The sequence below is a fragment of the Carassius auratus genome, chromosome 26 (assembly GCF_003368295.1).
Source record: "Carassius auratus strain Wakin chromosome 26, ASM336829v1, whole genome shotgun sequence".
Classification (NCBI taxonomy): Eukaryota; Metazoa; Chordata; class Actinopteri; order Cypriniformes; family Cyprinidae; genus Carassius; species Carassius auratus.
Genome location: NC_039268.1, coordinates 22,564,748 through 22,580,454, shown reverse-complemented (window position 1 = coordinate 22,580,454; position 15,707 = coordinate 22,564,748). Strand labels below are relative to the sequence as shown.

Sequence of the window (15,707 nt, the reverse complement as noted above, 5' to 3'; positions counted from 1 at the left end):
TTCCTATAATCATCAGTGTTGCTTTACTACCGTTGAGTTATTTAACATATCACTTTTCTCTCAACTTTTAGCATTTTCAGAAAGGTGTTTATCACATTATTGTTATTTAATGCTCCAGTCTGTATGTCTCTACATTGATTACGCTATATTTAAATGAAACATTTGGCTGCATAGCAATAAAACATCCCCTAAACAATTGCTTTACCCTGCTGAAAGAAATAAACAGCTTGGTGGTTAGCGATTAGACTGGTTTAAGCAGGTTTTTTCATCAGGTAAGCATAGCTTGAGTGGTAAATATGAAATATTCATAGGTTATTTGCTTATATCACACACTTATCTGCTATTTAACACCCCACTGTAATGATCACAGGTGTTTGTAGATCTTAGATGAGGACAGTCGGGACAATCAGCTCCTTTGACCAGAAGGTCTTCTCTTTGCAGTATATGGTTCAGTGGACTGTTGTTGCTTATATTTTCTTGTTACTGATTCGTCTAGGAGATGATTTGTGAGATGAAATGCTTCCCACACTGCCAGTGCATGGCACCGCACAGATGCAACTTTAACGTGGAGGAACATATTTCCTTTTTAAAGCCAATTAATTTTTTTACTTTTCCTTCTGGTTTGTGATTTATTCTTCTGTTAACTCTGTTTTTCCAGTGTCATAGGATTTGTCATAGGGAGATTGGGAATAAATGTTCCACCTGTAGTTACTGTATGTCATGAAATATTTCAATAAACTTAAATTTATTTGCCCAGAGCACAGTGTTTTGTTGTGGTGTTGATAAAAATGTTTTACTATAGTTTAACATGTTTCACATGCGTCACATAACAAATACTACAAAACATACAATATACAAACTCGATTCCAAAAAAGTTGGGACACTGTACAAATTTTGAGTAAAAAGGAATGGAATTATTTACAACTCTCACACATTTATATTTTATTCACTTTTATTAATTTTGAAATGTCATGCCAAATACTGGCTCATTTTGGATTTCTACACATTCCAAAAAAGTTGGGACAGGTAGCAATAAGAGGCCAGAAAAGTTAAATGTACATATAAGGAACAGCTGCAGGACCAATTTGGAACTTATTAGATCCATTGGCAACATGATTGGGTATAAAAAGAGCCTCTCAGAGTGGCAGTGTCTCTCAGAAGTCAAGATGGGCAGAGGATCACCAATTCCTCCAATGCTGTGGTGAAAAATAGTGGAGCAATATCAGAAAGGAGTTTCTCAGAGCAAAATTGCAAAGAGTTTGAAGTTATCATCATCTACAGCTCATAATATCATCCAAAGATTCAGAGAATCTGGAACAATCTCTGTGCGAAAGGATAAAGCCCGGAAAACCATACTGGATGCCTGTGATCTTCAGGCCCTAAGACGGCACTGTATCACATACAGGAATGCTACTGTTATGGAAATCACAACATGGGCTCAGGAATCCTTCCAGAAAACATTGTCGGTAAACACAATCCAGGCATTTTCTCTGGGGCACGGCTTATTTAAAATGGAATGTGGCAAAGAGGAAAACTGTTCTGTGGTCTGACAAATCAAAATTTTAAGTTCTTTTTGGAAAACTTGGACGCCATGTCATTCGGACTAAAGAGGACAAGGACAACTCAAGTTGTTATCAGCACTCAGTTCAGAAGCCTGCATCTCTGATGGTATGGAGATGCGTGTGTTCATGTGGCACAGGCAGCGTACACATCTGGAAAGGACCCATCATTGCTAAAAGGTATATCCAAGTTCTAGAACAACATATGCTCCCATCCAGATGTCGTCTCTTTCAGGGAAGATCTTGTTTTGAGATAAATGCCTTTTATTCGCAATGTCTTGGCTAAGTACTTTATTACCCACACTCCTGAACAATCCCACAATGATGCATCTGATTGGTGGAGCTCGTGTAACCGTCTAGTTAAACCCCGCGAAGGTCCGTGAAGACTGAAGATCATTAATAAAAAAATAAAATAAAACAAAAACCTGTGTTGCGTTTTTGCAGGGTAGACTTATCAGTGCAATCATGATCTCCTTGGCTGCCATGAGAGTTTTGCAGGGAGGTTAGCATTATCGTCCACTTTAGCTAGGTTACGTTAGCCTTCATATGGTATTAGTCGTATCAATACACCATACCTATATAAAACACTATTTATTTACACGATTAATACTGAAAGAACTGCTATTACTGCACATTCAATATATAAAATAAAATAAAATTCACTGGAGAAAAAAAAGTTTGCGCGGGCGGCCGTCATCAGATTTGGAAGTCGCTCAAAAGGCTTGTTCGCGGCTTTACGGTCTATGGTTCGCGGTTGTGGCTTCAGTCGAATTCAGTGAGGCTCGAAATGAAAATATGTACAGTCTTGTACCTTTGACTTTTTTGGATTTTCTCTTAATTTTTTCACTAGGAATTATATGTTATATGCTTATGAGTTTCTGCCATAGATCCTTATGCTCTAAAACTCTTTAGATACGGATTTTTCCGAAAGTCAATGGGAGAAATGAATGGGAAATTTACTTCCGGCACCAAAACTCTCTCCGGCTGTGGGCAGGACTGTGATGCTAGGACACCTGAACGATTGATTTAAACATTAGGGTCACCATCAGCTGCTGTCCCATAACAAACACCCTACTGTTACATTCCTGATCACTGTCCCACAGAGACACCTCATGTGTGACATCCTGCTTGCATCAAATACTTACGTAAACATGCTGATCATTCACATTTTTTAAAGCAAAGTGACCATAACAGGACAGGTTGAACAACTGGTGCTTTTAATCAGGGTTTAGAGGAGCACAAACACAGCACTGAGATTCTCATAGGCAAAGCACGTCTTCAACACATCAACATGACCAGATCCTCACGGGCATACAGTATCACACATGAACCATCCGCACATCCCCCAAAACATTTCACAGAAATTAAGACCTGTCAGTAATCTTTAACAGGGATTGTCCCTTAAACAGCAGCAACTCACAGATCTTCTTGAAAGGGATATTTTGAACTTATTTCCCACAATTTATAATTTCTTCTCATATTCCATAAAATAAAGTCATTCATATGGGTTTGTAATTAAATGAGAATGAATAAACAATTGCTGAGTGAACTATCCCTTTAAATAATCATTGACAGCACAAAGTAACATCTCTCTCTCTTTTTTTAAAACTAAATATACATTTCAAACCTGTACATACATATGTATACTACTTTAGACAATCCAAATAAAGACAATTTTTAGTCCGTTATTGCTTTAAACAGCCAGTTTTCACCTGGAACAATGGGAACGTCTAAAACAACAGAGTGAGCACAACAATATTCAGCATTAAAGAAAGATCAGAAACCTTTGAGATTCGATTGCACGATTGCATACAACAGAATGAGTGATGATGAGAAATGATCCAAAATGTAATAATACGACCCTTACACTCAATATACGCTGGAAAAAGAGCAGCAGCATTTTGCTTGCATTACAGGATCAAGCTAATTTTGTCGCATCGACAGAGCTTGCTTCCAATGTTAGGCTATATTAATGGTGTTTTCAAGTCATTTCATTTGGTTTGACTGGTGTAGGGACATGAACACAGAATGGTTCTTGGTCCTAAAGGAGACGGACCAAAGTAACTGCTCAGGAACTTGTGTTACTCCAGTTCCAAAACATCCCCTTCTTCCAACAGGAGATCTTTTGATCTGCTTCTAAAATATGTTTTTTGTCCATAGTCCATAGATTTTCAACCAGTTTTGTATTGTTAAAAATGTCAGTAGTATATCAAAATGAACAACTTATAGTCTTTCCATGTTATCTGCAACCCAAATACATCAGTTTATGTCAAAAGTCTGTAAGATTATGCGAAACACATCACCTGGCAATTAAACGTCTTTTTGCTGGCAAATTAATGGAGAAAGAGTATAGATTGTGCATATACATATTACTAATGACACCAAAAAATCTGATTGAAAAATCAGTGAAACTGCCCTTTATGGATGTTCAAAGCAGAGTCTGATGGTCATATTGTAGAATACATGAAAATCTGGCTCGCATTCACAGTTTGTCTCCATAGGGAAAGAACGTGGAAAAAAACAGGACAATTGAATCAAAATCATGATATGTCTGGACAAAATACATCATATATACACTTTTTTTTTTGTTAAATTACACAAAGTGTTGGCATCTGGCAGCCTCCGCAAAAATGCAGAAACAAGCTGTCCCTCATGCACAAATAAGTTAAAGAGACTGGAGGTGTTTTGTTGAGTCGGGTAAATCAGGCACATCACAGAGCGGTTCTTCTCAGCTTCCTTCAGAGCTGCTGCCCTCTGGGTCCGGTCTGAGTCCGGAGAAAGGCAGTCTGACGCAGTCTCTGGGAGTGGAATAGCACTGTTGAACTGGGGATTTAATCTGAGGTCTCTGGTACTCCGAGCAACTCCCGTTCTGCACGACGGGTTTCAGGATCTTAGGGCTGTCATAGATGTCCTCTGGGTAATTCCCCCTGTCTGTTGCGATGTGGGGCGTCCGATTGCTCCCTGCAAGCCCTCCGATCACTGTCCTACAGTTGCTGCCCTCCACTGCTCGAAATGACGGGCTTTTGTTTAGTACCACGCCTGGGACGCAGTAGCTGGGATCCAGGAGGAAGGGATCTTTGCGGAAGGCGTGGCGCTCGATGATGGGCGTGGCATACTCTGGCTCCTGATTGGTCAGAGGCAGGGCATACTGGATGCCCGTCTGCAGGTGGTCGTAGTGAGAAGAAGCCTCGATGTCTTTGTCTTCAGTGTCCATGGGTCTGAACGTCGAGCCTTTGCGGGACACCGTGTCTGTGCCGAGCATGAGAGGCTGCTGGTACTCAGCTGAAGAGAAAGAAAAAGAAAATAGTCACTTAGTTTTTCAAAAAATGCCCCAATCTCTACTGTCAGTGTTACTTTAGCATAGTATTTATTCATATTCTGAATATGATTCGTTTTATATTTTCAGTTTTAAGTTAAAATTTTAAGTTTGAACAATTTTGTGTTATTTTGTAAATTCATTTAGATTTTTTTATATTTCTATATAGCTTTAATTTATCATTTAGCTTTAAAATTTTAGTAGTTTTAGTACTACATATTTTGTAAGTAGGCAATTTTTATTATTATTTATAATTAATTATGATTTAAGATCTAATTATTTATATTATTTCAGCTCTATTTTAATTACAGAAAACTATTTTTAATATTTTAAGAAAGGGCATATTATCGTTAACTAAAACTGAAACAAAAAAAACATTACTTAAACATTAACTGAAAAAAAACTTAAACATATACGAAAATGACAAACATTTCTGAAATAAAATAAGTTTCGGAAATAAAATAATTGAAACTAAAAGCAAAACAAACTATGCAAACATATAACTATACAGACATAAAAAAACAGAAACAGAAAATATTAAAACAAAATCTATTTCAAAAATAAAAAAATATATTAATTAAATTTAATAATAAAAATATAAATGTAATGCACAAATGATCCTAAAAAAAAAAAAAGTTACACTATTTGATGGTTCATACAGTGAAACTCAATGGAGTCCAATGTCGTTTGAGGGTCAAAATGGTTTAAATATTCTTCAAAAATATCTTCTTTCGTGCTCCAAAGAAGAAATTGTTTATGCCAAGCAAGACTTAAATCTACCTGGCTAACTAAGCAAGCCATGTTCATAGATCTGGGACCATAAACTCTAAAGCCATCAAAAATGAATGACATACAGTACTTTAGTTAATTTTCCTGACAGCCTAAAAGAGGAACGACTATCACAGTAATAAAAACCAAAGTTTAGGCAAATAAATTGTTTCAGCATGAATGACTTGAATGACATTTTTTAGTATTTCCTCAAAGGGGCTTCAAGTCAAGCACTGGGCCTGAAATGAGACTGCCTGTAATCTGTCTGATGTCTTGCATCAATAATTACAGCCCTGGAGGAGTGTAGGGGGAAAAGTGCCAATTAAATTTTTTCATCTGGCAAGCTTTCAGGCAGTTACAATAATTTTAGAAAGCTGTTTTCCTTCTTCAGCTCACCGAAGGACCATAAATTGCAATACAAGTTGAACCCCTTTATCAGACAATAAAAACTCCCCTCTCTGACTTTTAGTTTAGTTGTAGCCACAAAAATTAAACACTCTGGCTTCAAATCCATATATCCACATGAATACAATATCCTAAAACAAAGCGATAAATCACATCTCTTCTGCGTCAAGTGTCTTTTGTCTGACTATGACAAGCAAACTGTGCTATGAAACATTTTTTTGGTCACTTGGGCTCTATTACCATCTTGGCTTCAGTGTTGAGAAGTATGTATAATTAAACTAAAATCAACCTTTTTTTCAGTTGAAATGCTTGCAGTTAAAATGTTTTGTTGCTTTTGATTATTATATTAAAATTTGGGGACAGCAATTTGTTGTTTTAATGTTTCTGAAAGAAGTCTTTTACGCTTATCATCAAGTCTACATTTATTTATATTAAAAAGAGTAATAGAGTAGTATTGTGAAATATTATTACAATTTAAAATAACTATTTATATATTTAAAAATGTATTAAAGTTTAAAGTTTTAATGTTGAAAACAGTTGTGCTGCTTCATATTTTTGTGGAAAAATTGATATATTTTTCCAGCTGGTTCTTTAACACTGGATGTCAAAAATCCCAAATGTCTGGTCAGTCTTTACCTGCCATTGCACAGGTTACCAGGTCCAGCTTCTGGATGGGGTCTTTCTCAGAGCTGTATTTGATGGTGAACTCTGTGGACTGGTGCCTGGCAAACGGCTGTTTTATCTTCCTCCAACAGCCTGTAGACAAGAATCACTCAACTGTCAGCCAGTCAAGATGGTTTATCTGTGTGTGAGTTGAGCAGCTAAGCCTTAGATTATACGTGTCTGAAAGGGCAAACCGCTATGTTTTTTTGGAAGAAGGGATATGTCATGAAGACTAAAATATTTTGTGCAGACTTGGGGAATAATAAAGGTAAAAATCAGTCAGATATGGTGAAGTCATGTGTTATTTATCCAAACGTGTGCATTCTATTATTTTAAGGATTTTATGTGACTCTTAAAATTAATGAAAAAGATTTCCCATTAAATAAACATTTTGTTGTCATTTACTAATTTCATCAATAGAACACAAAACAATATATTTACAAAAATGTTCAAGCAAACAATGAAAAAATGCAGAACAGTGGCACCAAACACAAAATTAAATACAAATGTTAAGTTATCTGATAGCTTTACATGAAAACCAACCAAAAATGATGTCATTATTTATAAATGATAACAAACAATGTTTCACATACAAAACCATCATATGGCTTTAGAAGGACACATTTAAAATGTTAAAAAAGCTTAAATATTCTTCCAAACTGTCTTAGAAAAAAATATAGTTTTTTTTTCATTAAAGCTGCTGTTTTCCACTCAGTTTTATCTTTCTTAAGCCATGTAATAGCTTTGTATATGAAACTGACTTACATTTATAAGTAACTTTTTTGGTAACACTTAAAGCCATTATGTATAATGCACTATACAAGTAGATTTAATGCATTAATTATGCCTTGCAATGCACCTTATAATGCATTGTACTCTCTCATGAATAATTGTAACCACAGTTAATACATTAAATTCATTGTCACACCATGCACTGTGAATTCTGTTATAATTATTTACAACATGATAATATATTACAATGCACATTATTAATAATCACAATCATTATACCCTTTAGTAATTTGAACATTTTTGTAAACATCTTGCGTTGTGTTCCACTGAAGAAACAAGTCATATGTTTATAACAGCTTTGGTTTTGATAATTATTCCTTTAAATGTTCCAAACAGTTCATTAAAAGCGACTATTTTACCTGTATGTGTCTCCGCAGAGCCATACGTGTTCTCCTTTGTCTTCTTACTATGGAACAATGAAAAACACCATCGTCAGAGACACAGGTGGCAAAGTCGAGGGTCTCTCACCACCTTCATCATTCTTAAACAACAGAAGAAGCCTAATAATTCCCTTGAAACACTCCATTCATTCATCTTCATTTCCCCACAATCCCCTTGTCCCTGAGCTCTCTCTCAGGGGACTAATGCAGCTGGCACATCTCCTGACACTGACCTTTGACCCTCAACCCCCCTTCATCCCCTGCAGCCCTCGATCTCTCCTTTCTTTATGAATCTGCAATGTGTTGCTGAGGAATTACAACAGGCCACACAGGGTTTGCTCGTATCAGTGGCTGTGGTATCTATTAGGGCAGGCTGGGAATCACTTGTGCATGTGCATACGCAATAGTGAGACTGTGTCTGCTGTGTTTGATAACAGGACTAGCAACAAACTGTAGCTGAACTGAGATAAGCTTGCCGTGCTTCAATAAATGTTAACATATCAGACTCTACCACCCTCTCACGCCAGACACAACATGGAGAACACAGACAAAACAGTCTTAACTTTCATCCTTTCTTCTTTCAAGTCAACATGAAAATAAAAACCAACCTATTTACTATGCTAATACACAGTGAAGGTTAGGTAATCATTACAGAGGTCTTTTACATCTCGAAAAGGCTTAAAAGTAGGGTAGCAAAAGGACTTCAGGGAAAATATAAACAAATACGGCAACTTCAGAAATGTAATAAAACTGACTTACGTGTATAGCATTTTAACCACACAGATTCCCACAAAGAGCAGGACCACAAGCAGAATGGTTGGCACAAGTATTATGACCAGATTAACTGAAAACAAAAGAAAATTATACGATATTAATGATCACAAAGAAAAACAAAGAAAAAACACTGTTTGCATTTATGTACATGGTCAAGTATTTTTGAACCATTATTGTTATATATAGTTATTATAGTGCGTGTATGTATTAAATCATTTTATTCCATGGTCTGTCTGAATACTGGACTCTGATTGGCTGGCAGGTATGCATTAAAACCATTTAATACAGAGGTGGTTCCAAGTCGATTTAATCACCGTTCTATATTAATGTGCTGCTTTAATTGATGCACACAAACACACACACACACACAAAATTCTGTACAAATATAACAAGTGTTATGTGTTATCTTAGTGTCAATGATGTACTATTAAAATTATTATTTATATTTTGAATTACATTTAGATTTTATTTTTAGATATTACGGTTTCTTTTTAATTGTAGTTCAAATATTGCAAATTTCGTTAAGTTTTTGAATATGTTTATAGTAATTTATTTTATTTTTGAAAATGAGAAATGTTGCCTTTTCCAGGTCTCCAGAAATATCCGCGTCCACAGAGAGCACAAAATTATGTAGTATACATATCAGACCAGTATGTGGCGCTGTAATTCTGCCACAGAGATACACTAAGAATGGAGAAGACTATGTGCATAAACCTTGTGTGCCATATACAAATTAACATGGAACAATACATTTATTAATCTGTTACATGACGTAGTGGTGTCTGACTAGGGGTGAGACGTGGGCTGATAATGTCATCATTTCAGAAAATATATATGCATTCGTGGTCCACATGAAAATGCAAGTTCGGCATTTCCAGATTTATCTACTCTGGGACACGGTTTCAAAAATATCGGTTTCACTCTCCCAAAACGGCAGATCTGCGTGGACGAAATGCTAAACAAGTCTCCATGTGTAATTCACTTTTTATGGTTATAGTTAATGGAATTAAACCCCTGAGGTAGACAACAAAATAAAATGTCTTGAGAAAAAATAAGCTTTTAGCTGAAATTTGAATAATAGTAGTAGGGAAGTATTTGTGGGTTGTCAGACATTTGTCCAGTACATCTGTAACATAATCTGTAATAATTCATGAGCGATTAGCTTGTGTTTTTAAAATCATACCAAGATCAGCGTGAGAGGCCAGTGGCTTGGTCATGTCCCTGTGAATGGACTGTGTAGGCCGGGCCTCCTGCATCACTGTAGATGAAGAATTCACTGCATAATGAGAAACAGTGGTTTAGTGAACATCTCTAATGAGAGAAATAATGTTGTGAAGCCTTTGTGTCTCAGACATGCACCTGGGATGGGTTTAACGTAAGGACAGCCCAGAAGCTGCAATCTCATGGCGATTGTCCGGTGCCACTGTTGAGGTACGACTCGAATGCTTCGTGCTACGATGGAGGGATGAAAGCTGTTGCGTGTTTGGTGGAGGCTGTCAGTATTTCCTTCAAAGATCTGAAATAAAATACAACACTGTATAATTAAAAAATTTTTGTCTATACAGTTAAAATAGCTAAATCTATCGATCGCTATAATTTCCTACAATTTTCAGGGGAAAATGTAAACCAAACATATTATAATAATCAATTAAAAAATATATATTATTAATTGTATATATTAGGTTTTACTGAACATGATTATGTAGTGAATTAAAGAAAGTCTTACCATTTCATCAGAGTTATTATACTGGACAAATGTTCGCCAGCGACTCCTATCTTTGTACTCGATCTTATAGTTTTTGACAAAATATTCAAAGCCTGTGATGGTCAAGCCTGTGGTCTGAATACCTATGAAACAAAAACATGACTCTGAATTATTTCATCGTCTAGTCACACAACATGTAATCCTCAAATGCTCCTGAGGAAGCGCTCGACCAGCTGAGGAATGTGACAGCATGTAGGCTAAAGACTTCACTTCAGAGCGCATCACGGTGGAAAACCTGCGGCTGGCCTCCTTCGCTTACTAAACACATTCCTGAGGGAAACACTCAAGTGGCATGTTCCCAGCAGACACAGAAAGACCCCAAGGCCTGTTATTACTCTCCAACATTAACTACATCTCAGGCGAGAGGACACCACTGAGATGACAGGAGCAATATAAAGTGTGAAGCTGTGAGACTGAAGTGTGATGACTTGAAAGTTGCAAAGGAAGTTACTCATCATCAAAGAGAATGCCAGGAAAGGTAAAGAATCAAGCACTATTTAGTCACTGGTGTTCATTCTTGTGGTTGAAGATGAATATATTGAAAACTAAACAAGCAATTAAGATAAATGATAAAATACATAAATGTGGTTCTGACAGGATGAGCAAAGCATAACCCATAATTCTCCCATCTCCTACGTGAAAAATGACCACTGGGATGGCTTTTGGACGCCCGACACTAGTGAGAAGTGTAATTTATTGTCATTTCAAAGACGAGAGAGTGAAGCAATGTTCTATTGTTTGTTTTTGGAGAATTATGAGTTATGAGTTACGACTGGAACATTGTGGGATATTTCAGTACTTCCACTCCAGCATTACCAAAACATTACAGATTTTATAGTGCTCAATATCACAGCAAGATGAATCAACTGACAATTATTATACATACAGCATATCCAACTACACATATACTCACATAAAGCGATATACAGTTTGGTGTTGGTAAGATTTCTTAATGTTTTTGAAATACGTAAATACATTTCTTAAGCTCGACAAGGCATTTATTTGATATGTATAATTTGAATATAGTTTTTAAACTTTATGTTTTCCATGATCTTTCAGTAAACATTCTAATATGCCAGTTTGCTGCTAAAGAAACATTTCTTACTGTCAATATTCTTTTGTGGAAAACGTAATACATTCGAAATTCGAGAAAGTTCAAACAGCTTTTATTTTAAATGTAATTATTTTGTAATACAGTAAATGTCTCTATGGTCACTTTTGACAAATTTGATGTGTTCTTAGTACTGAATGAAAGTATACATTTCTTTCTTTCCAAAAACAAAAATCTTACTGACCCCAAAGTGTTTCAACAGCGCTGTACATTACAGGGATTTTACAGTGTTGAAGTGTGATCCTAATATATAACACCAACAATAGTTTCTTGTGGCTCACTACTTTCATTTATCCTACCCTCTACAGCAATACATTAAAAAAAACAAAAAAAAAACATGAATTTTTCATGCCTGTTGACAAAAGCTTTCTCAGAAAAAAATGCAGAGTGGTGACCCCACAGATAAAGAGATGCTTTTTCTCTAGATTTATTTAGCCTAACAAATTTCCGCCATCAACACAACGATAACAGAGCTTCCTCTTTGTTTCCCTCAGGGTCATCGTGTCCAAAAGCACAGATTCCCTCTGACAGGAGACAAAGTGAGCATTCTCTTACTTCTTGAGCTGTATGAAATTAACTGGGTTTTGCTGTCTACACACAGTTGTGCTCAAAATAAACGTGTCCGACGTGTTCCTAAATTTAAATGTGCTTTTGTAAGAGGGTTTGTATTTGTGATGAATGGACAAAGAGAGGGCTTTTCTGTGCTTTTATGTAATACCAGGAACTGTTCAAAAGATGCAGATACCAGTTAGCAGTCGGGGAGGGGTGAGTGTGTAATGCTCGGCACTCAGAGCTGATCACGAGAAAGACCTTTTTGTGAGGATAATTACACTTTCTGGAACCAACTGTGGGTCTCTCCCACATGTTTGCGTGTTTGTTCTGTAATGATAGGATTACATTTCTTCCCGAAGTTTAGAAAAGCTATTAAATGATGCATTGGGAAAGCCAAATCTTGAGGTGTTAAAGAGGAAACTGGACAGTCAGGTGACCCAGAGTCGAACAATCATGTCAGTGAAACCAGGTTGTGAAGGTTACAAGTATTACCTGTGATCCTCCTCTTTTCTCCGAGGTCAATCTGGAGCCATTTGGGATGGTTATTTTTAAAGTCATCAGCAACAGCTGGCTGGGTGCTATAAGGAAACCAGTGGACTTCAGACCCGTCAGAAGAGATATTGTGTGATGACAGGTTTGTATTAGTGCTCACAGGTTGAAGAACAGTCTGTCTGCTACAATCTGTAAAAGAGAGAACATTGAAAGATTTACATAAGTTTAAAAGTTTGGGGTCTCTATATTTTTTCATACTTTTATTGATCAAAAGTGACAATAAAGACTTGAAAACTGTTAAAATTAAATTTAAATAAATGTTGTTCTTTTGAACTTTTCGTGCATCAAAGAATCCAGAAAAATGATTCACACTTTCGATGATTTCTATGAAATGATTCACACTGCACAACTGTGTTCAACACTGATAAAAAAAAGCAGTAAAACAGCATTTTACTATACAAAACCATTATTTTACATTTTAATATTAATTCACAATATCAGTGTATTTTTTATAAAATAAACACAGGCTTGTTGAGCATAACATGCTTCTGTGCAGTGTTAATTTCGTTGACTAAATATTTTCGTCATTATTTTCGTCACGAATATATTTTTGCGGACGAAAACGAAACGAAAACTAAAAAAGAAGGCATTGATGGAGACTAAAACTATGACTAAATTGATTGACATTTTCTCAAATGTAATTTCACAACGATGTTCTTTTGTTTATTGAGCTAAGCAAAAGTGGAATACTGCAGTGCATAGATGTTGTAGCATTAAATATTACGAACTGAAAAGTACTGTAAAATAGCCCCTTCTTCAAGTTAGATGAAAGCACAATACTAATACGTAATATTATGATACATACATTTGATTAATACTAATGTTTAGTATATTTTATAATGTTCTACTTGTTGACAATATCACAAATATTTCTATATTAGTCATGTGAAACGTTAATGTTCACATCCTATCATTATACATACTAATCTAGCAATATTGTATTTAAAACATACAATATTGCTAGACAAATGAATACCTTATAAAATCTTGTTACTTTTTTTATCCACCCAACTTATTAAATATTTACTTTAAATGTATGCACTCCTTGTTCAGCTCAGCTGTAAGCTTTAAGGTCCTGGACCTAACTTTATTTTTCTTTTATTGATGGTCAATTGGCAGCTAGTTATTGTTTACATTATCATGACAGTGTTTGTTGCTGCATAAAAGCTTTTGAATCGAAATAAAGACACAGTTGTGTTGAAATAAAGTTGAATTTGTGTTTTATATATTTTGGTTAAGTTTGTTTCCTATACCAGCTGTAAAAAAATTGTCTAGTAAATCTGTTATTGATTTTAGTCTTATTTTAGTCGACTAAAATACCAAGCAATTTTAGTCGACTAAAATAAGACTAAAATTAAAACAAATCAGATGACTAAAACTTGACTAAAACTAAAAAGAATTATAGTCAAAAGACTAAGACTAAAACTAAATTAAAATTTTGTGTCAAAATTAACACTGCTTCTGTGTGTCAGCTATTGTGCCACATGTGCAACTATGGTGACATATTAATGAATTCCAACTTGCATTAAAAAAAAAAGAACATCAAAAGAGAGTAATGTCAGTTTGACTCGTGTCTACTCTAGTGCTCGCTTTTAACATAATGAAACACACATGTTGAGCAAAAACTCAGTGACGTTTACATTGACTCAACAGGAAGCCCTGAGCTCTTAAAATACCCACCATGTGTACAGTTAAATGGAGACGTATGTGCTATGAACACACCAATATTACAATAAAAGAGGGGGGAAAGACACCCACATCCTTTAAAGAGAGAAAAACAGGGCCAATACATCCTGTTGCTTAGTCCCGATTTGGCTAACACTATCACATTCCACACATTTAGCATATGCTAGCAGAGGAAACTCAGGAAGAAGACAAGGAGAATCTCAGCAGGTGGTCAGAAAGGATCCCTGATTGAAGTACAGTGGGGTCTGAACGTCTGCAAACTCCAGAGATGATGCTTATGTTTTTAATGTATTTTACTTTCCTTAATAACCTTATAAATACCAAGAAATCATCAGTAATTTTTACATCATAATGTTTCTTTGTTTCAACTTTTTCCAAATTCTAAAACAGTTCATTTTCAGCATTAAACAGGAGTTTTAACATGGACCCTGTATTTCAATGTAGATGTGTTTGAGAATTTAGTTAGACTTAAAAACGCCACAGAATTGCATCTCGATACCTTCAAGGTCTCGTCTCAGAGGCTACAGTTTGTGAGTGATATCATCTAGCTAGGGGGTTGATGAGGGTAGGATGCTCACTAATGGTAGCAGTCATTGCCGGGTGCACGGCTGTGCTTTAAACTAATTGGATTAATGGCAATCAATTGACATGGATCGATTGATGTCCACACATCTATCAACTCCTGTCATCAGAAACTCGTGCAATATATCAACAATGCACACTGAATACAAATCCACTTCTGACCAGAGGAGATTAGGGTCATAACGATCAGGAAAGGTACTTCCACAAATCTATAAAGACAACTGACTAAAGCTTGAGCGTATCACTAAAGCAAATAGGGAACAGTCAATGTGTATCCTGGTTGACAACAGGAAATATTCTCTTAAAAATAAAAGGTTCTTTTTTTGCACCAATGGCTGCATGAAGAACCTCTAACATCAATGGAACCTTTCCATTTCACAAAAAATTGGTTCTTTAGATTTTAAAATGTTCTTCACACTAAGAAAACAATGGTTATTTTAGGACCTTTAAGAAAAGGTTCATTAGGGAGCCAAAAATAATAAATCTGTGGCAATGCTGTGAAAACCTTTTGGAACCTTTATTTTTAAGAGTGTAAGTATGGAAGTGGACATTGTACTTGTACACCCAATGCAAATTAGGACGCAGGCGCCTTTGAACTGACTAGATTTTAGAATTTTGAGTTTTGAAAAAATGCTGAACCCCCACAAGAATTTTGAATCTGAATGGAATGACTTGCATTCAACAGTCACACAACAGAAAATTTTAATTAGTCCAAAGTTAGAGTAAATAGCTTCAACAAACAAGGTAGGCTATTTGCAATTAGTGTAAATAGACACTACATTATTTATATATCTTTATAAGT

The 15,707-nt window shown here is 35.7% G+C and overlaps 1 protein-coding gene across 1 annotated transcript in view; it reads right to left on the bottom strand.

Moving 5' to 3' along the window:
• Positions 1–2,755: 2,755 nt before the first annotated feature.
• LOC113044653 (discoidin, CUB and LCCL domain-containing protein 1-like) overlaps positions 2,756–15,707 on the bottom strand; it is a 35,505-nt gene continuing 22,553 nt past the window's right edge. The window contains exons 8-15 of the mRNA XM_026204813.1: positions 12,578–12,766; positions 10,384–10,505; positions 10,017–10,173; positions 9,841–9,933; positions 8,643–8,727; positions 7,863–7,909; positions 6,685–6,804; positions 2,756–4,841 (exon numbers count right to left, since the gene is read on the bottom strand). Coding sequence (XP_026060598.1) covers positions 4,288–4,841; positions 6,685–6,804; positions 7,863–7,909; positions 8,643–8,727; positions 9,841–9,933; positions 10,017–10,173; positions 10,384–10,505; positions 12,578–12,766 — 1,367 coding nt within the window. The 3' untranslated portion in view covers positions 2,756–4,287. The remainder of the gene's footprint in view (positions 4,842–6,684; positions 6,805–7,862; positions 7,910–8,642; positions 8,728–9,840; positions 9,934–10,016; positions 10,174–10,383; positions 10,506–12,577; positions 12,767–15,707) is intronic.